The sequence below is a fragment of the Hibiscus syriacus genome, unplaced genomic scaffold (genome assembly GCF_006381635.1).
Source record: "Hibiscus syriacus cultivar Baekdansim isolate YM2019G1 unplaced genomic scaffold, ASM638163v2 tig00110319_pilon, whole genome shotgun sequence".
NCBI classification, from domain to species: domain Eukaryota; kingdom Viridiplantae; phylum Streptophyta; class Magnoliopsida; order Malvales; family Malvaceae; genus Hibiscus; species Hibiscus syriacus.
The window spans coordinates 2003151-2025316 of NW_024062678.1; the positions used below are offsets into that span (position 1 = coordinate 2003151).

At 33.7% G+C, this 22166-nt stretch overlaps 1 protein-coding gene across 1 annotated transcript; it reads right to left on the reverse strand.

The window, feature by feature from the left end:
* Positions 1–4348: 4348 nt before the first annotated feature.
* LOC120117109 (protein HLB1-like) lies at positions 4349–6284 on the reverse strand. Its single transcript, XM_039137445.1, has 8 exons — positions 6213–6284; positions 5924–6032; positions 5603–5686; positions 5174–5224; positions 4999–5028; positions 4811–4873; positions 4604–4669; positions 4349–4433 (listed from the first exon to the last, which is right to left on the reverse strand). Exons 1-8 carry the CDS (start codon positions 6245–6247, stop codon positions 4374–4376), a joined length of 498 nt encoding a protein of 165 aa, XP_038993376.1. The 5' UTR covers positions 6248–6284; the 3' UTR covers positions 4349–4373.
* Positions 6285–22166: the final 15882 nt, after the last annotated feature.

A 22166-nucleotide genomic window follows, 5' to 3' on the forward strand; every position in this document is an offset into this window, starting at 1 on the left:
ATCTACACTAAGAGAAGATAACCTTGTTTCTTGAGAAAGGTTACAGTAAGTGTTGTTTCTTGAATTGTAAGTCACCTCTTTCTTTTCCATAATTTCATTTTCCTTGTCTTCAACCATTTCTTTCTTTTAATACCTTAAAACTTTTCTTCTACCTTTCCATTTCTTCTATTCTTTCTACCCTAACCTATTTGCAGCCGACACACACAAGGAAGGAATTAACTTGTTATAATCTTGAGTAATTTTCTCAAAGGACTTAGCAAGAGAAATTGAGTGGAAAAAGGCTATTGAGAGAGTGAGATCAGAAGGGGAATTGTTAAAAGCCAAATATATATTCTCGAGAGTAAACACGAGTGTTGAGTGGAGTGATCTTATCTTTTCTTTGGAGTGAAATTGTGAGACTTTGTGAGTGTGCTGGTAAGATTTATTTTTGTTTTATTTACTAACCATGTCTCAAAGTCCTAAAGGAAATGCAAGTCAACCCAATTTGCAAATGCAAGCACTGATTGGAGAAATGATGAGAATGTTTCGAACAGAATTTGATGCTCTCCATGAGAAACTAGACCAAAGACAAGATCAACCACAAATTAGAAACAATAATACTCCTCGGAGGCAACAACCTCTTCCAGAAGATGATGTCTCAAATTTTTATGATGAAGAAGAACCAGCATTGATACAAGGACCTAGGCGTGCCAAAGTTGATGATAATATGAGCAACATCAAAATCAAAATTCCTCAATTCCAAGGAAAGACTGATCCAGAAGCCTATCTTGAATGGGAAAGCAAAGTGGAACATGTGTTTAGTTACCATAACTATTCCGAACTCAAGAAAGTAAGATTGGCAGCCATGGAGTTTGTTGATTATGCTTTGATATGGTGGGATCAACTTACTATTACTCGAAGAAGGAATGGAGAGAGACCAATTTCAACATGGCTCGAAATGAAAGGTATCATGCGTAAACGTTTCATTCCTACTCATTATCACCGAGACATGTTTCAGAAATTGCAGAATTTGAAACAAGGCCAACGGAGTGTGGAGGATTATTATAAAGAAATGGAAGTGGCAATGATCCGAGTCAATATTGAGGAGGATCGTGAAGCAACCATGGCTAGATTTCTTGCTAGACTCAATCCTGAGATTGCCAACACACTAGAATTGTATCATTATATCGAACTTGATGAAATGGTGCAAATGGTTATGAAAATAGAGAGGAAATTACGAAGGAGATCTATATCTCGCACTACCATGCCTTCGAGATGGAGTCCTAACAATTTGAAGAAGTCTACTCCTACTCCTATTAAGGAAAAAGCCGAATCATCAAATGCATCCCAACTTGGTAAGGAGAATCCAGGAAAAGAGATCCCTAAACGAAAAAGAGACATCCGTTGTTTTAAATGTCTTGGGAAGGGGCATATATCCACACAATGTCCCAATAGAAACACCATGTTATTACTTGGAAATGGTGAGATTGAATCTGACCATGAAGAAGCACCACCAACAGAAGTGGAGGAAGAAGCCGAAATTGGTGCTCCTGTGGAAGGTGAAGCCCTAGTGGTCAAGAGAAGTCTAAGTGCTCAACTAGTAGAAGACGATGCACAACGGGAAAACATCTTTCATACCCGCTGCCATGTGAATGAAAAAGTGTGTTTCATAATTATAGACGGAGGGAGTTGTACTAATGTTGCCAATACCATCATGGTGGAGAAATTGGGATTGCAAACGTTGAAACATCCAAATCCCTACAAACTACAATGGCTCAATGAACGAGGTGAACTTAATGTCAACAAACAGGTGATGGTCCCTTTTTCAATTGGTAAGTACAAGGACGAGGTTATGTGCGATGTTGTTCCTATGCATGCTAGCCATTTACTCCTTGGAAGACCATGGCAATATGATAGGAGGACCAGTCATGATTGTTTTACCAATCAATATTCATTCAACCATGGAGGAAAGAAGATCATCCTAACATCCTTGACGCCTAAACAAGTCCAAGTTGAGCAAATCAAGATGAAACAAAGTGTTGATGCCATGAGGAAAGGAAAATCGAAGTTAATCCAGGAAGAAAACATTCCAAAAACAAGTGCTTATACATCTAAGTGCTTGTTACAAAGATGTTTACTGACGAGGAACAAGGTCAATGAAGATTTTTCTAACTTTGACAATGCAGGAATTTCCTTTGATTTGCAGGATGATCCAAGTGACACAATCCATCGATTTGGGAAATTAAAGGACGTGACCATTCAAGAGCCAAAAGGTGCGATTTTTGAAAAGCAAAGAGTGGTAATTCTTCATCCAAAGTAAGTGATCCTTCAAGAATCAAGAGTTATGCCTAATGAAAATCAAAGGGAAGCGATTTTTCATCCAAGGGGCGTGACTTATGAGAACATCACCATTCCAAGAGTCATCATCTTTCACGAATCAATGCAAACATCTATTGAAGGACAAAGGGACATGATTTTTGGAATGCAAAAGGGCGCAAACGTTCAAAGCAAAATGACTTCAATAGATATGAACTTTGAGCATACAATTTACAGGAAGTATTTCTTAACTTTAGTTATGTTTGATCACATTTTTACTAATGAAAGTTTTCTTTCTTTTCAGGTTAAGAACTTCCAAAGCAGTCTTTCAACGGATATGAACCTTTTTATAAAGATTGAATGGAAGGACACTAGGAAAAGACGATCATTCGATTTGAGGACAAATCGATTAAAAGAAGGGGAGGATGATGTGATCCAATTCAACATCATATTTACCATGGCTATTCCAACCTCTCCAGGGAAGAAACTTTCTATCTTTATACCTATAGATGCTTATTTCATATGTTATAAGATACTTATTTTCATATATATATATTATACCTATAGTTATTATGATAATAAGTTATCCATTTATATATGAGATACAAGTTATTATCATATACTATAGTCAGAATCTTATAATATGCACATTATATAAGTTTATATACTTAGTTTATTTCTTTATGTTATGCATGTAGGCACATTCGGCCAACACTTGGGAGCTGCATTGGAGCTAAATGGAGCATGTAACAGAAAGGAAACTTACATGGGATCGAATAGGAGAGCACAAGGAACAATTGGTGAAAAGTTGTCCGGAGGCCGTGAGCTCATAGCTAGATTAAGCTGAAGATTTGAGCTACAAGATGACCTTATTTCAGCTGGGGGGTTGCACCATCATCATCACCACTTAGGACACTTCAAATATGTCCTAAGTCAAAATTTGTGAAATCGTACCTTTTCGCGAATAGTTGCCACCTCAAGAGGTACCTTTTCACAAGGAGCTGCCCAAACGTTCACCATGTCACAAGTCATTTATGGCCAGCTCACCTTTAGCTCATTCACACCATAAGCAGCTCAAACATGAAGGGACACCTTTCTCAAACATTGTGACCTTTCATGAATGATGCTGCCCATGAAGATGCCTTTTCATCTAGGAGCACGTTGGTGAAGGAATTGCTAGCATTGGAAGCTTAAATCACCAAGAGACATGAGATAGAGCTCCATGCCTATTCGGTCACACCACATGCCTTGCACATGGAAGCTTTGGCGCCAAATATGATAAGGCACATGACTATTCGGCCAAGGAGAGGAAATTGGCGCCAAGATGAACAAGCATTCACCATTCGGCCAAGGGAGATGTCTCTCCACCCTTTGACCGAATCATTAAAGCCTTTCATGAAGAGTTAGCCGAACCATCACAAGCCCAAAGGACTTATTCATTCATCTCAAGCATTATGTATTTTCCTAAAGACATGTATCTAGCCGAAACATCATATAACTATTCGGCCAAGCCATCTCATTTCCTATAAATAGAGTGGCTTGCCTTCATTTGTAATCATCTCATCTCTTATATAAAATATACTCTTGTGAGTTATTTCTCTTCAAAGTTCTTTGTGAACTTTATCGATTAAACAAGTATAGTTCCTATACTTGTGGCGTCATTCCTTCCATTTTGATTCCAAAATTCCTAGATTGATATCTAATGGGTTGAAGACACTATTATCACCCCTCAAGCAAGTTTGTGAAGATCGGGATTGTGCTTCATAGCATAGTTTCCTCTTTGGCGTGTTTGAGATACAACATCACCACCATTGCCATTTCATCATCACCATCATCCATCTCTTCCATCAATTCCGAAGCCATCTCTATCCTTTCTTTATTTCATTTCATTTCATTCTTATTATTTATTTTCATTACTTATATTATTATCCCCTTTATTAATTCCATTATTAATCATTCTTTTCTTATCTTATTTTGCAGCCCAAACTTATAAATTCAAGGATATCAGTACTTGTCAATCCTAGATCGAGACACAATAAGGCTATCTACTCTCTTCCATCAAAGCGTGTAGATTCGCCTTACATCACTTCATTCATATTTGGGGAGCCTGTTCTTAAGGTATCCTCAGCTAGTCCATACTGTATTTAAAAATATGATATTTTAAGTCACAAATCTATACTCCACTCATGAAATGCTCACGTAAGGAGGTCAATATCTAATCTCATTAATAGCACAAAGAAATGTTATCACAGGTGAGAATAGGATCATGCCATCCAGTTTAAGAACTAGTAATAACCAACAAACTCACCAAAACAGTTCCAAGGTTGTATATTGCACGATGGAAATCAAACTGCAACTGTATTGCTGCACGGAACTGCATTAGAAATAAAGGGTATTGTAAAACTACAAATGCAGTGAGAGCTTATTCTTTTAGGACTCCTCGAATGTCAAATTACTTTGCTGCTAGTTACTATAGTCATCTGAGCACCCTGATATTTCCAAATGACTTTTGTACCTTACTAATTGCAGTACTCACAATTTTTTGCTTCTCTCGAGCTGGAACAATTGCACTGAGTTCCTAAAATGAAGGCATGAAAGTAAGCATAGTATTCTAGGACTCCATAGAAATAGACTCAGAAATTTGGAAGATATGGAGATAAATGAAGCTGATTATAATATTAACATCGCTAAAACATAGTTCACCTGAAGAGCAAGTCCCCAATTGTTTAGTGCCTGAAAGAGATATAAGAATCCTTAAAATCACTATGAGGTAGAATAAAGTGAAAGGTGGAGTAATTCTAGTTAGCAAAATTACAAGACTAAAAGAAACATTCTAGTTAGCAAAATTACAAGATTAAAAGAAAAAGTTCAAATATACCTGGGGGCTATTCCAGTTGAGTTGGACAGCTTTTTCATAGTTTTTTGTTGCCTGAAAAACCATAACGGTAAGTTTATGCTCTATGAAACCAAAGGACAAGGTTTTTATTACTATAAAAAGGCATTTCTTAGAGAAGGTCAAGGGTTTCCACACGGCACTACCACAAGGACAATGTGTTTCAAAAATAAATTCTAGAATGACTACATACCAATGGATTCCACGGCAAAAAACCACTTCCACAGTTCTTTGTCCTTATTAAAATATATTGTATAACAGCATGAAGCTAACACGAAGCATAAACAGAATAAGATCTTATCCACGCACTGAAAAGGTTTTCCATAACAAGATACTAAGATTTGCCTTCAAAGGGCTACTATTATTCATACAAAATCTATCGCAGCTAAAATACCAAAATTATATAGTAAGAACCTGCTCCCAGAGTTCTTCACCCTCTTTGGTCCGGCCACACATTTTTGCTCGATCAGATATTGCTATTGCCCAGTTGTAGAAGGCCTGTCAAGCAACAACATTGCAACAAAGTCAAGGAAATGAATATCAGCAAAAAGTATATACTATACATACTCATTCATATGTGGGAATATATATGCATTATGCATCTCTACACTTATTTTTCTTGTCTATCCAGTTTCTTGTCTGGCTTATGCATTCTGAGAAGTCATCATGCCCTTTCTAATTGAAACCGAACTTAAAAAATCACAAATTCTCAATCTGTTGAACAAGAATTCATACATCATGACGTGTTGGGCAGAGATGAGTAGCCTCATCATACTTTTTACAAGCCTCCTCTAGCAAGGCATCTTTAGAAGGTGTAGTAGAATCTGGACTAATCTGCACTTTCCTGCAAGTCAAATAAGAACCACATGGACATAATGAGAAATCTGTAATATTTTGCAACGATTACAACATGTTTAAATTCAAAAGGTTAAGCAGGCAGTTCTAGCAGTATAAGAATAGGACATGATATAGCATTCTGAATGATGTTAAGATAACAATATCAAAATGAACCAGCATCTCAAACCTGAAGAACCAATGCCCAGTTGTAAAGAGCATCATAATCTTCTGGGTTTCTCTCTAGTGCAGTAGCATACCTACAAAATTTGACTTCAATTAGTACGATGGAATATCAGACTCTAAGGCAGAAACATATCAAGTTCAATATGAATAATAAGTGTGAAACGTGTATAAAACAAGATGATGGTATCTCCTAGCAGCATATACAAGAATCCGTTGGCGAGACTTGCCTTCCTCATCAGTACCAGTAACACTATTGATCAACTCCATTACAGCACTGTTTGGTAGGATTGTCGTTGTCTGCTTTCTTGACTGAAGCATAGATTCATCATGGGATAGAAAATGATACCATTGACAAGAAGAAGAAACGTTATAAATACAAGAAGAAACAAGATGATACATATTTACTACAACAAGACCAAGAAACCTTTACAGCATGAATGGCGGCATGAAAAAGAATATAAACTGAATTCTACAGAGTGCAAGATCCACAAATCAAGGACTCCTTAATCAAAGTTATACAAAGAGTAAGATACAGTTAATTCGGAACTTGAAGTTCAGAAGAAACTGAAAGGCTCAAATACATCAAAACATATATGATTAGTTTCTAACAACTAGATTCAAGAGTAATAAATACTGTGATCAGAGAACAGTTGCTCATCCGTGCAATGAAAGAAAATGAACTCTTAGTCTGACAGAACGAGTACGCCTTAATGCATCTAGTAGTTTGTATGAAACAGCCTAATTTTAGGCTCAGTTGAAACTTGAACAATGCTCCACATTTAATTGAGACGAAACAACAGAGGATGCCAAAGATCTAGAGGTCTCTACATTGAAATCACGTTAAATCCAATAACGAATTGAAGAGAGTATTTTTTTATCAACTGAGACTCGAAATGGATGAGGAAAAGAAATACCTGTAAGGAGAACTTGTATCATCTTCATCGTTTTTCAATTAACTTAGCAATTCTCTCATTATGAAAATCCGGTTCTCTTCATCTTTACGCAGCCCCGGACGAGCGACTTGGTCGGTGGATGATTGGATCGAGCTCTCTGAGTCCGGCTCCGGCTGGGCATCAATTACCACCGGTTCCGATTTCAATACCTCAACCGGTTTCAATTCCACTTTCAAATCCGACTCCGGTTCTGGTAGTGGTTGGAAACCATTCTGAAGTTCGGATCCCTGAGTCGTTTCGGACATAGCGTTGAACGAGAGATTTCCGTGGTACGCCGAAACGGAATCCAAGAAGATCTGAAAGATCAAAGAAGAGAAAAAATTTAGTGTGCTGAAGCTAAAGTTAAAAAGAAGTTACTTCACCCGATCAGTAAACAGTAAAAAATGGAGGTTATATTGAGCAGTAATTATTAATTTAAGATTAATTTGCAGTCTGGGCTTGGGTGTAAACGAGCCGAGTCGAGTTTGAGTATCGTTGAGCTCGACTCGACTCGAAAACTTTGAAATATAGTTCGAGTCAACTCGAAAACTCGCGAGCTTAAAATTTTTAAGTTCGATTCGAACTCGAAATCCTGAATTGAAGCTCGTGAGCAGCTCGAAAAGGCTTGAAATAAAAAAAAATCTTAAACTTAACTAGATTTAAGCCTCAAACTCAAACTCGAACCTGAACATTAAATACATGAAAGTCTTACTGTATTTTTAAAAAAAATCAACACAAATGTTAATATTATTAATAATTTATTTTTTTTAAAAAATAAAATCTTAATATATTATATTTTCGAGCTGCTCACGAGCTTTTCGAGTCGAGTATCAAGTAGCTCGTTTCGGCTCGTTAAGAATTCGAGTCGAGCTCGAGTCGAGTCTATTCGATCCGAGTATTTATCGAGCCTTGACCGAGTCGATCTCTAATAGCTCACAATCTATCTCGTTTCATTTACAGCCCTAATCTGACCGTTTCAACAGGTAATTAATTTGCAGACTTAAAAAGTTATACATTTGGTAAGAAAACACGTTACAAAACATTGTGTTCCTTAATTGAAAAAGTTTTAACATTGATATGGGTAAATATTCAAATGGTTTACGATAGTAAAATATTGCTTTGAGTACATCGATTATTAAAATCGATTATTAAAATTGATTATTAAAAGTTATAAAATGATAATTTAACTATAGAATAATATTTTGTTGAGTCCCTCGACTATTAAAAGTTACAAATGATCACCTAACTATTCATATATTTTTAAACTCGTCATTTTTCATTAAAAATTTGATGATTGTTTGAGCTGGATGTTAATATGTTAATTAAAATAAGATAAAATTATATTTTAATGATTTTATTGGGGTCACCATTGCTTTCAAGCACCAATTCAATGATATAATATTTTAAGTATTGATTCGACAACATAATGTATATAGAGAATAGATCTACAAAATACAGCTGATCAAAAGGTTATAGGATCAAATTTTATATATCTTAGTTAACATGTTTACGTCTAGCTCAGATAGACGTTAATTTTTTAACCAAAAAGGACGAGTTTGCAATAATATATGAATAGTCGAGTGGTTATTTTGTAAATTTTAATAATCGAGAGACTCAGTAAAGCAATCTCATATAGTCAAATGATCATTTTCTAACTTTTAATAATCAAAGACTCAACAAAATAACACCCTATAATCGGAGAGCCATTTATATAGTTTACCCTTTAAATCTAAAAAGTTATGTATTTTATAAGAAAACAGGGTACAACCTAAATATTATTTGTTTTTTAGTTAAAAAAAAACTTAACAGTAATAACATTTTACATCTTAACCGGAAAAGTTAATCTATCTACGTGATTATCCTGGTGAACATAATATTTTAAGTTGCACCTTAGAAACAAGGATATTCTCTTATAATTTATTGTTGGATTTTTTTTATAATTTTTTTTACATTTTTTTGTATGATCCTTATAAGATTTTAAGTGATTAGTTTTTCGTGTGAATGATTATAAGAAAATATCCTGATTATGTATTTAGTTTAGAGTTTTAGTTGTGAACTCTCATTGTAATTTTATATATTTTTTCTTTCTTAATAAAATTAGTTGTTTCTATTTATGTAAAAAAATTGTGTACGATAATGGGGACATCCCTCAAATTAGGGGTGAGTATTCGATTGGGTCGATTTGAGTCGAAACCAAATGTTTTGTATTAGTCGAGTTGACGAGTCATATTTTATAACTCAAATTTTATTTTATATTTTTTCGAATCAGAGTGGAGTTCATTAAATTCAAGTCGAGTCGAGTTGTTCGAGTTTCTATTTAAATTCAATTCTAAATATTTATAATGTTATAGTACTATTTGATTCCAATGTAAGCGATTTTTTATAATCATATATGATATACATATATATTTTTTCATATTTTTTCAAATACAATAAGGTAATCGATTCGAACTTGAAAATTAATATATTAATTATTAAAAATTTTGAATTATTCAAGTTTTATTTTATAACTGGACTTGAATTTAAAATTTTTTTAGGCAACTAGAAAATTTTGATTTTTTTCAGTCGACTCGAATTTTGTTCACCCCTATCCCAAATCATGCTTGGATGCAGCCGTACCTCATTTAACAACCACTCCTAGCTCTTTCCGGGGGATAACAACGAATCAATCAAAGATTTTCATGCGTATGTAGTATATGGTCCAAGTAGAGACCACCAACATGTGTCATTACGAACATAACATTTCACTATCCAATTCATAGAATTTTGCATAACATTTGGTTTGGTTTGGTTATCTTAGATGCTATATATATATATATATATATATATATATATATTTTTAATAGAATGAGATAGTTACAAATTAATATTTGTTTAGAATATTCTTAACGAATTGATATTGGATACCCCTCTAATAGATACAATTGCTCAAACGTAAGACCTCTAGAAAAAATAATATTTTTTTAGTACTGAGACCACTAAGTGAGTTCTAGATACTATATATTTATATATATGAATATAAAGTTGGGTGGTGCAAGTAATTAAGACACGAGGGAAGTGATAGTGATAATGACTAGTGAGATGTTACGAGATAAAGAGAAGACACATTGATTCAACAGAGAATTTGGACATATCTTTTGATGTTGTAAAAACAACTTACGTATAATTTGGGGGTTTGTTAATTAGGCTTTAAGGCACGAGCAATCGATGTCTGGGGAAACAGACAAGGTTGATTTCGATGAGAAGTCTTTTTTGGCAAAATGTCATAATGCGTCTTTCAATCCATGTGCAAGTCACGTGCAATGACCTTAATTCAAACCCCCATTGACGTAAAGGAAAAATTGGAAAGGTAGTTACTTTGGTTGTTAATTTAGAAGTTTACTTATAACTTTATTATTTAGTATGATCATTCAAGTCATTTCTGTTGAATTATTATGTTAAAAATTACTGATAATTTATGTGGATATTTGTAGAAGGATCAAATAGATTCTCTAAATTTATAATTTATGTGGATATTTCTTGTTCTCAAGAAAAAGTTAATCATCCGGTCATCATCGACAAAGGTAGATCACAAATCTATTAATTTTCTATAATAAATATAAGATAGTATTTGTTGGGTCATACATCATTCTTATGAATCATTTAGATATATTATGGTTGAAATCGGTGCATCGTTTATATGATCATATTTATTCTTGTTATCAACTCACAACTTGCATTTACAAGGTTACTTTCTCATTTTATCAAATTACAAGCACATTTTTTCATATTCCTCTATAAATACAATTCATCTTGATAATGCTCGTGAATTTATATCCTAAGCTTTTAATGTTTTTTATATGTCCATTGGAATAAGTTTTTTTTGGTTGCTCTTCCGATTCTCAAGGCTTCGCCTTGATTAATCTGGACCAACCCGGGTCACATACCTGGCTTTGATGAGTGAATCTCCCAGCGGAAATTTTCTACATACACAAAGACTCAAACTCAAGACCTACTTAAGCGATATTAAGATGCTTACCACTTAAACCAACCCGGTTGATCATTGGAATAAGTATTAAGCATCATGTAGCTCATCCATACATAAAATGGTCTTCCAGAGTCATTTATCAAATGTTTTTTACTTATGAATACAAAACTTTTAATAGTTACTTGAGGAGATACTATATTACAATTCGCATTACTAATTTATATAAGGCCAACAAGTAATCAAAATCTCTTCCTATTACACATGGTGTTTAGTCAGAAACAAAATATTTCTCTTCTGAATTGTTTAATATAAAACACGTGTTCTGATTACTCCAGCATAACGCTTAAAGATCGACCCTCAAAAGAGATTGAGGACATATATTGTATTTGAATATACTTTAATAATTAAATGTCTCAAGCCATTGATAAAGAATTTATTTATGGTTTAATTTACTTATTGTCATTTTGAAGAGTTAGTTTCCAATACATTATAAGGAGAAAATGAATTACTGGAAAACAAAATAAGATGGAGTAAATTATCTTTATCTTATTATGATCAAGTAAAACTAAATTTAGAGGACAATTCATTTACAAAGTTTAACAAATCAAATTTTCAGATGATTTTACTAACTTAAAGAAAGTGATTAAGTCATATATACCAACTATGAATACTCCAATCAAAATTGATATCCCCGAAGAACAAACTCTAATTACTAACGAGTCTATAGCATGATAGAAGCATTGTATACCAATAGGTCCCAAAGATATGAATCCTTAGAAAAAAAATGTGGAGCTATGATTTATGATGGTCGAAATAAGAAAACTATTAATTCTATAGGATTTTTGAAAGAGACAGTAAATTCTGAAAGAGACTGACAAAGTAAGTTTTTTAAAAGAGAATCAAATGTCTAATAATAAAGATATCATGTCTCGAAATAAGTAGAATCAAAATCAAATTGACATTGATGATGCATTTATTAGCATTATAAAACTAGAGTTTTTATATGACAATGTGGATCATGAGATAATATCAATTGAACAATGTTGACAAATAAATAATTTGTTATAGTAAAAATATGCACTTTTATGTTGTTTTTGTTCGAGAGTTAATGTCGAAGACATCTTATCTAAGTCAAGTAGGACACCATCCAAATTCTTATGTGCTAAAACTACATGTATCTTCATTTACCATGACTCAAATCTGGTGTTACGATCCAATAGCATGATTTCATACTTCAAGGATATCATTATATTGATCGAGACAAGCAATCTGGATGGTCTTTTACCAATTTATTAAAAGATAACTACAAGTATAATGATTGATAACTCCGTAAAAGACAGTGTTCTGAGTCTTTTTACTTATGTTATTGTTTGTCTAAAAGCCATTTGTCATAGCATTTTAGTTGCATATAGTTGCATGTAGGACACATTCACATGTGGTGGATAAATTTTACTGAGGAAAACTTTATCCGGTTTAACTGATGCTGTTGAAGAGGAAAGTTGTTTGATGGTTGTATTGATGCGGGAAATAACGAAGGAAGAATTCATTTGTCGAGACAAATCAATTTTCTAGGGCCAGTGGAGCTTAAGAAGACGATAGTGAGGAACATATTTTCTTACCTAGGCGAGAAATATCTTGCAAGTCTGACGCAACTCGACGACATTGCTGACGTCACTTGCCCAACTTCAACCTCACGTACAATCATGCCCTTATTAAGTTAATGGAGACCACATCCAGCCGCTATATCATTCATAAAATGGGTATGAAAATAAGGGTATTTAAGGAATTTCCACAGGCACTAAACCTTAGAAATTCTCACTATAAATACCTCTTTATAACTCTTCAAAAAGGGAGATCAAAATCGAGAAGTAAAGATAAGAATATACCCAAGGCTTGGAGTAGGCGGCTGTTGTACTCACTTTCACATCGTTTCTCACTCGACCGTCCGTGGTGCCCTCCATAGCCAGACTTCATTGGAGCGGCGGCCAGGCCTCGAGAGAGGCTGGTCGCCAGAACAGGCGTGGTGGTGGTCAGAATGTCACAACAAAGCTATGATTTTGGGAGTTTTTCTTCCTTTGTTTTTCATTTCCATATCGTTTAAAGGGTTGTACTTAAATAATGATTTTTGGATGATTTTTACCATACTATAACTGTTTTATTTGGTGTTGGATGATGCTTGAATGGTACTTTGTTTGTTCAATTGTAAATGAATGATGTAGTTTTTGTTTATGCTAAGTGTTGTTTTATTCACTGTTATAATATTTTTCCTAGACACTGTAAGAGCTTTTAAGAGATTGTCTGGTGCCACGACAAAACGATCCTAGTCTTTGTAAAAGTCTTCGAGATATTATCATTTTTCTAAGAGTAGATGCCTAATATCGAGAGAGTTATGGTAGATCTAAGTGAACAAGGGAACTAATCTGGGGTTGTGAGTTTCTAATCCACCTTAGAGATAAAGAGAGGGTTTTATGCTACTAAAAAGGTAAGTACTCGAGTGAGATAGGCCAAATGATATAGTTTACGCTGAGTGGTATTACCACAACAACAGTTTGACAAACCAAGGGTTGTAGTTCACGTTGAGTAGTATTGTTGTAGCAAAAGTCCTAAAGCACTCTAGTAAATCCCGTCGGGCAACACAAGCATAGCATTCTGAATCTTTATAAACGTAGAATAATTGTCACCGTAGCAAGTCCAACCCAAGTGCTCTGTTAGAAGTCTGATTATGTGAGGCTTTTCTGAATATTTGATACTCCTTAATTTTTATTGCTTTGACAACTTTTATTTGCTTACATTTACATATTTTTATTGCCTCGACCAAACTTTTTTGATCACTAAACTTTACAATTTTTCTTGCCTCGACAATACATTTCCATCTTCTCGTGCATTTTATTACAGTTTAGACAAAAATTGTAGGACTAGTTAATGACACCTAGTTCTAGTTGTTGCGAACATAAAAAATTCTCATCAATCCCAGTGGAGACGATAACTCACTTACTACTATAGTACTTGAATCGATTGTGTATACTTGCACAAAATTGCATGCCACAACATATACATTTACATGCGATCACACAATAAAATAGACACAAAGTTTTTAAGTGAAATATTCTTTCGAGAAAAACCACAGGCAGAAGAAGAGAATTTCATTAATGTTAAAAATAGAATAATCAAGGTGTTTTGTTGCAAAGCCTTGCAGCTCTATTACAAAGTCATAGTTCATCTTTGATAGCATTGGAAAATCAAATGGGCCAAATTGCCACGACAATACACTCTCGCCCGCAAGGAAGTCTCCCTAGTGATACTCAAGTTACTAAGCCTCATGGCTAAGTGGTACCCAAATTAATCTTGATGATAAGTTTGGGGAAAAGAAGCAAGAAATTTCTCGCCAAGGCACTACACAGGAAGAACTAGAAGGTCAATATAAAGAAGCTGAACATGAAGACTTGTTTGAGGAAAAAGAAAAGAATGAGCAGTCGAAAAGTCAACCCAATGATGGTGGAAAATTTATTGCCAAGGCAAAATGTAACACCCCCAACCCATACTCGACCCGGATACGAGTTCGAGATGTCACATTGACTTTTTAAAATAATATTCTTACAAAATAACATAACATTTGGACTTATATTAAGAAAATACAATAATATATTGTTGAATTATGTTTCATTGTAACAAATTTAAGGTAAAAATATTTTTATGAATAGTACTGTACTATATGAATTGTACTGTATGAATAGTACTATACTATATGAACAGTGCCGATGCTAAAATTTTCCATAATGCTACAGGGGTATCGATACCCTGCTACAGTGTACCGATACCCTTGCTACAGTAATTTCGAACCACTTATATAAAACTCATAAAATTTAAACTTTCAACAGTATACATTTACCATTTACATAAATACGTTTAAAACATTCAAAAACTCAATCAGAGCACACATACTTAATTTAAAGACTTTGTTTACATGCCAACCTATTTATCACATAACAATACATATTGTATAATTTACTTCTGATCTGATCTTCAAGTGGAGATATGTTGTTCTGCTGAGCTTATATTGGGTCTTTCTGCTTTTTGGTACCTACGTGTAAAACGCTTACACGGTAAGTCATAGACTTAGTGAGACATAATAATAATAACAATGAAATATACTGAGAATGTCATAATATGATGCATTATCATGAAATCATATATTCAATCCATGCAAGTCACATAACCATGTATCTTACCCATGATCTTATTAAATTATCCATCATGAATTCACATCAATAAGTTCAATAGCCCATGATACAATACTGAGAACCTGATGTATGTGAGTACTGTGAGTACTGTGGGGTTGTGCACTATGATGTCACCATAGCTCGTATAAATTTACACCAAAATGCCATGTAGAATTGCACCGAAGTGCCACGTAGAATTGCACCGAAGTGTCGTGTAGAATTGCACCGAAGTACCGCGTAAAATTGCACCGTAGTGCCATATAAAATTATCCATAAGGACCACATAGAAATTCCTTAAGAATCATATATATATACCAAGGATCAAGTAGGTGTCTCAAAAGACCTTATACATGATCTAAAGAATACATATATGCCCCGAAGGACCACGTAGAATTGTCCCCAAGGACCTCCTAGACCCTCTACTCTTGGCATGCCAACTATACCTATAGTTCTCATCTACATAACATGGCATTTCACAATTCACATCGTTTATATCTCGTAGACATATAAATTCTTACCTTATCACATGGCTCATGTAAACTTTTCATACATATTCACTTAGATCATTTTCACATAATGCATATAATATGAATTAATGTCATGTATCATAATATGGAATATAATCATGTACCAATGATATTGGAACTAGACTTATCACAAGTCTAGAGTTCAATAGGCTATTATAACCATGCTATGCATATGCACTCACCTATATCTCTTTGCTTTTCCCTCGATCGATCTTATTGGTCAATTGTTCCGGAACTTATTTAGGCTCAATATCTACATAAATATGATTTTTAAGATGATTATCAGTAGCCTAAAACTTGTAATTTGATACTAATAGCTTAAATGAATTTAATGAATCAATATTCACTTTTTCCTTTAAGGGGTATCGATACACTCCTTAAGGTATCGGTACCCTTATTGCACTATGTGATTTTTCGTCCAAGAGGGTATCGATACACATGCATAGGGTACCGATACACTCTGCCCAAAACAGGTTTTTTCACCTGAAAATTCATTAACTCTTCACTAAATTTCATCATAAAATCTCCTGTCATACCACCAACTCATCTACAACAATTTTAATTAACTTCTATCATTTCAACATCTTATTATCTCCCATATCTCATCCAATTTCTTAAAACCAAGAATCTTACTAAATTTTCCATGTAATCTAAACTTTGATTTAACACTTATAACATATTATTCACACCTATGACAAGTCAAATTCAAATTCTAAATTCATTCATACATCCTTATTCAAAATTTCACTTATCTACTTCTTATCTTTAATCCTTCATAACTTACAAATCTTTGAGTTTCTATGACCTTTTTCATCTCCATCATGTTTCATATGTCTTCCTTAACCAAAACCATACATAAATTTTAAGGATTAACCAAAAGAAATCCAACTTACATTGGCTTGGGTGCTTCACGGTTGGGAGAAGAAGAAGAAGATGAAGAAGAAGATAAGTCTGGAAACTTGATTTCCCAAACATATGCTCCACATGGGTATTATAATACCCACTAATTATTATTTAATTATTTTCCATGTTCAATGACCCATTTGCCCTTTGACACTTTCTTCATTTACTAAATTATCCTATATAAAATATTTCAATTAATTCCTTCATCTTTTCAATTTATCTAATCTGGTCACTAAATTTTTAAAATTTCACACTTTGGTTACTAACCCGGTATTGAGGATGTTACACAAAAGTTTTACCTTATCCGCAACAGATAAAATCAGACCCCCATCGCCTTTCCCTCAACGGTTGAAGAAGCATAATGATGAGATCCAGTTCAAAAATTTTGTTGATGTCCTTGATAAGTTGTATATCAATGTCCCACTGCTCGAAGCTATTGATCAGATACCTTCTTGCGCCAAGTTCTTGAAAGATATTGTCACAAAAAAGAGAAATGTGGAAAGAATAGAAAATGTTGCCACGACAACAGAGTATTGTTCGTCATTGAGTAAACTTTCGCCGAAGCAAAAAGATCCTAGAAGCTTTCTTATACCATGCTCCATCAGTCATAAATATGTTGGGAGAGCCTTTGTGACTTGGGATCAAGCGTAAATCTGATGCCTAAGTCCATATTTTTTTAAACATGGAATGGGTAATACTATGTAACATCCTAAAACAGGGCTAGTGACTAAAATATGAATTTTGAAAGTTTTGGGTTTAATTTTGAAATAAGTTAAAAGTTTAGGGACTTTATTGGAAACATTTTGTGATGGATGGTTTAGTAAAGAATGAAAGAAAGAAGGGTAAAATGGTCATTTGATAAGAAATATTTTTATCTTTTTTTGTAGGCTATATAAACGTGGGAAATGAGGGAAAGTTTCCAGAGAACTCTCCATTCTTCTTCTTTCTCTTCACCGTGAGAGCCAAAGCAAAGGTAAGTTGATTTCATCTTGTTAATTCCTTGAATTTATAGGTTGGGTTGGAATAATTGGGTGTTATATAAGCTTAAGGAAAACTTATATAAACTTAAAACAATAAGATGAGTGAATTATGATGGGATTTGTAAAATGAGTTTTAAAGGTAATTTTGATATGGTTTGGTTTTTAGGGTTTTGATGAGATTTTTGACTTGACATAAGAAGAATTAAGAAGTCTAAAGTATTAGAATTGAATTTGGATCATGTTAATATTTTGGTATGATTTTTAGCTTTAAGAATTTGGATGAAATATGGGAGATTATAAGGTGTTGGAATGTTAGAAATTAGTTATAATGGTTATAGATGAGTTTGATAGCATAATAAAGGGTTTATACATGAACATTTGGGTAAAGTATTGAGGAATTTCGAGTAAAAATAGCCTATTCTAGGCAGGTGCATCTGTACACTATGAATATGCACCGATGCACTAAGACCAATTTTAAAGGTGCATCGATACATTAAGGGGTGTATCGATACATTAAGGGGTGCATCGATGCATAGGTATTTCGAACCTAATTTGTGTACCGATGGATCCATAGTGCATCGGTACACCTTTAAAGGAAAAAGTGAATATTGGTCTATTAAATTCGTTCAAGTTATTAGCATTAAATTACAAGGTGTAGATATCTGATAATTACCTTAAAATGTATATTTATGTAGATATCGAGCACGAACAAGTTCTGGAACGATCATCAAGTTAAGATTCGATCGAAAGAAAGGAAATCATAAAAGTGAATTGGAACTTAGTGAGGCCAAGGTGAGTGTATATTAGATAGCATATGATGTTTAATGGAAATAAGACTTGTGATAAGTCTATTTCCTATAGTGTTATGCATGAATTCATGAACCTGAGCATGTATTTGTTATAAGTGTCTGAGCTATATGTTATTGCATGTGTGTGACATGATTTGAATGAATGATATGAATATATGATATACGCGTATAAGAGATTAAGTGAATGAACCTTGATGATAAACATGATAAAATATATATTTTTGTAATCCATGCAAAGTAATATGAGCTATGTGATATGTGAATATGAAATCATATGAGAAGTGACATGAATTACATGAATAAGAAATTAAGTGTTTACATGTATATGTGATATGTGATTTATATGGAAGTGAACTATGTGATATGAGATATATGAAAGAGAAAGTACATATGATAGGTGAATCATATGAAATGTTCTACATGTAAGTGATCAACGTGTATATATGAAATATGTGAAATGATATAAATCATAATGCCCATGTTCTATGAAATGAGAGCAAGACGTATAGTTGGCATGCCAAGAGTCGAGGGATTTTCAGTGGTCCTTCGGGACATAGTGGTCCTTCGGGACAAATATTCAGTGCCCCTAGTGGGAATTATTCGAGCTGTGGTGACAGCATTAGTGCACAACCTCAATAGACTCACATATCTTTAGTTCTCCAAAGTGTACATGGGCCAGTAAAGATATAATATAAATAAGAAGTGATATGATTGCTATATAATTGTGTAATTGTAAGTGAGTGTATTGGTTGAATGTATTAAATATGTTACATGGTTTAATGCTATAATTTATGATTGTTTGATATGTTGGATTATAAGGAAATAAAATGAGCTTATATGATAAGTTATGAGTAATTACTTGAGAAATGTTGTGAACTTCATAAGTATAAGTATATGTAATGGGGGAGTGAACTATAGGATTATATGAATAGAATAATTAAGATTGTAGTGTGAAATATACTTTGTGAATGAAATAGTATAATGGAAGTTATATTAGAATAGAGACAAAGTAAATAATATATCAAATAGAAAATATATATATAGGAATAAGAATATATAAGATAAGTTGTATAGGAAAGACTATATATTTCAATGAAAATATCATAGAAGTTAATTTACGATAAGTTACTAAAATATATATGTTTATGTGATAACTTATACGGAAAATGAATTAACAGAATATAAGGAGTTGTTATACAAGAATATGATATAGAACATTGCCACCAAAACCTATGAGTATATGATAGATAGAAATTATATATTTAAGAATTATATAGAAGAAAGGATTAAATGATCATACGAAAATGTGATAAGCTGAGTGGGATAAATACACAAGACTTTATGGACATGAAATAGTATATAAGCATAAATGATATGATGATGTATATGTATGTATATATGCGTATTGTGGAAGTGTATAGGAGGTTGTTTGATATGATAGTAGAAAATCTGCATTCATTGTTAGGAGTCATGGTTACGTTATATATTTTATATGCCTCACTAAGTTATCAACTTAGCGTGTGAGTATTTCACACGTAGGTTCCGAAAAGCGAGAAGAGACGTTAAGAGGAGCAAGACAGGTCAGCTCTCCTTTACAAAGTTTAGATCAGAAAAGGAATAGATGTGATTATGTATTTTGTTATGTTGAATGTAGTTGACATGTACTAATTGATATAGTTGAATATGCTCTTATAGGATTTTTAGAACCAAACGGGTTCTTTTATGTAAAACAACGAATTTTATTTAATGAAAGTTAAAAATTTCATGGGATTTTTTAGAGACAAGTTTTGAAAAGTCAATGTGACACCTCATATTCTTATTCGGGTCGGATACGGGCTGTGGGTGTTACATACTCAACCAACCACCGTAATTTTGTAACTGGCAGACTGATTACATGTTCATCCTGAGGGAAAAAATGAATATATGATTGTTAAAGTGGACAAGTTCGTATTTCCAGCAGATTTTCCTTATTTTAGACTATAAAATCGATGAAAACGCACCTATTATTCTTAGGATTCCCTTCTTAGCCACAGGGAGCATCATAATAGACTGTGAGAAGGAAGAGTTTACTATGAGGGTGGCCGATCAAAACGTCACTATCAATGTCTTCAACACTCTTAAGTATGTTGATGATTCTAAAGAATGTCACTGCATTGGAGACATGGAACCCCAAGAAGAAGACGAGACAAAATTTTTTGGTCAAGGAAAAATTTTTACGTATAGACGAATATGGTACTATGTGCAAAGATAACATTGCTCAGATTCAGGCATGTAAAATTATTTTTCTGAAGATATTTTATAGACAGAGAGAAACAATAAGTTTGGCCAAAACAATTTTTTTTAGAATAATGTAGGCAAAAATATTTGCCCAGGAAAAAATTTTCCGTCTGAAGCAAAGGAATGATTTACTAAAGATAGAACAAATGAAGAGTTCGAGGATTATTCACTAGAGGCGGAATAATCTAGCTTACTTCAAGCTAGACCAGGTATGAGATTCGAACATCTTGATTTCAATGAATTTATTATTCAAAAACCCTCGCTACAGCATACACCTCCCTTCGAAATTAAACCTTTGCCATCACATTTGAAATACATTTATCTAGGGAGTGATAATACTTTACCAGTTATAATTTCTGCTAGTCTAACCCCCGAGCAAGAGGGTAGTTTGTTGAATGTTTTGTCACATCACAAAAAAGCTCTCGGGTGAACTATGACAGACTTGAAGGGAATCATACCATATGCATGTACAATGTTGTCACTATTTTTCGCCCAAGCGGGGAAAGACCGATACAGACTCGGGGGTTTTTCCTCGAAAAGAATTTTGAAATGTGAGGAGTCATCACCAATCATTTAAGGTGCGATTGGGACACCATGAAACCGGACAATTTTAATAAAACATTTTATTTTATAAAAATAACAAGTTTTTAAGGTCTGCGAAAATCTAGAAATCGGGTTCGAGTGTCAGTTACCGTGGGGAAGGATTAGCACCCCCACAAGCGCTCAAAAATTGGTACCTAGTTGATTACCATATATTTAAAATTGGAAATTTTGAGGTCGATATTTATTTAATATTGAAAATCATTACGGATGCAAAAAGTTGAAAAGAGTATTTGTTTATTAAGGTCGATAGCATTATCCCCTAGCATAAATGCAGGAGATCAGCTATTGTGCTTGATAACCGAATATTGCCTCGATATTTTGGAAATCATGACGCGGTTTTGAAAAGGACGTCGGCCTATTTTGGGAATCATCAGTAGTCTCCCCTGAGCATACTTGCGGGAGATATACTATTAATTCCCTAATAAGTGAACATTGCTTTAGGGTTAAAAATAAAATGCAATCAAACAAATTTTTATTTATCCTAATTAAACTAAGAGTAAATTAAGGCTTCTTCATAAACGTAGAATAATTTATCACCGTAGCAAGTCCAACCCAAGCACTCCGTTAAAAGTCTGATTGTGTGAGGTTTTTATGAATATTTGATACTCGTTAATTTTTTATTGCTTTTACAACTTTTATTTGCTTACCTTTACATATATTTATTGCCTCGACCAAACTTTTTTGATCACTACACTTTACAAATTTTCTTGCCTCAACAATACATTTCCATCTTCTCGTGC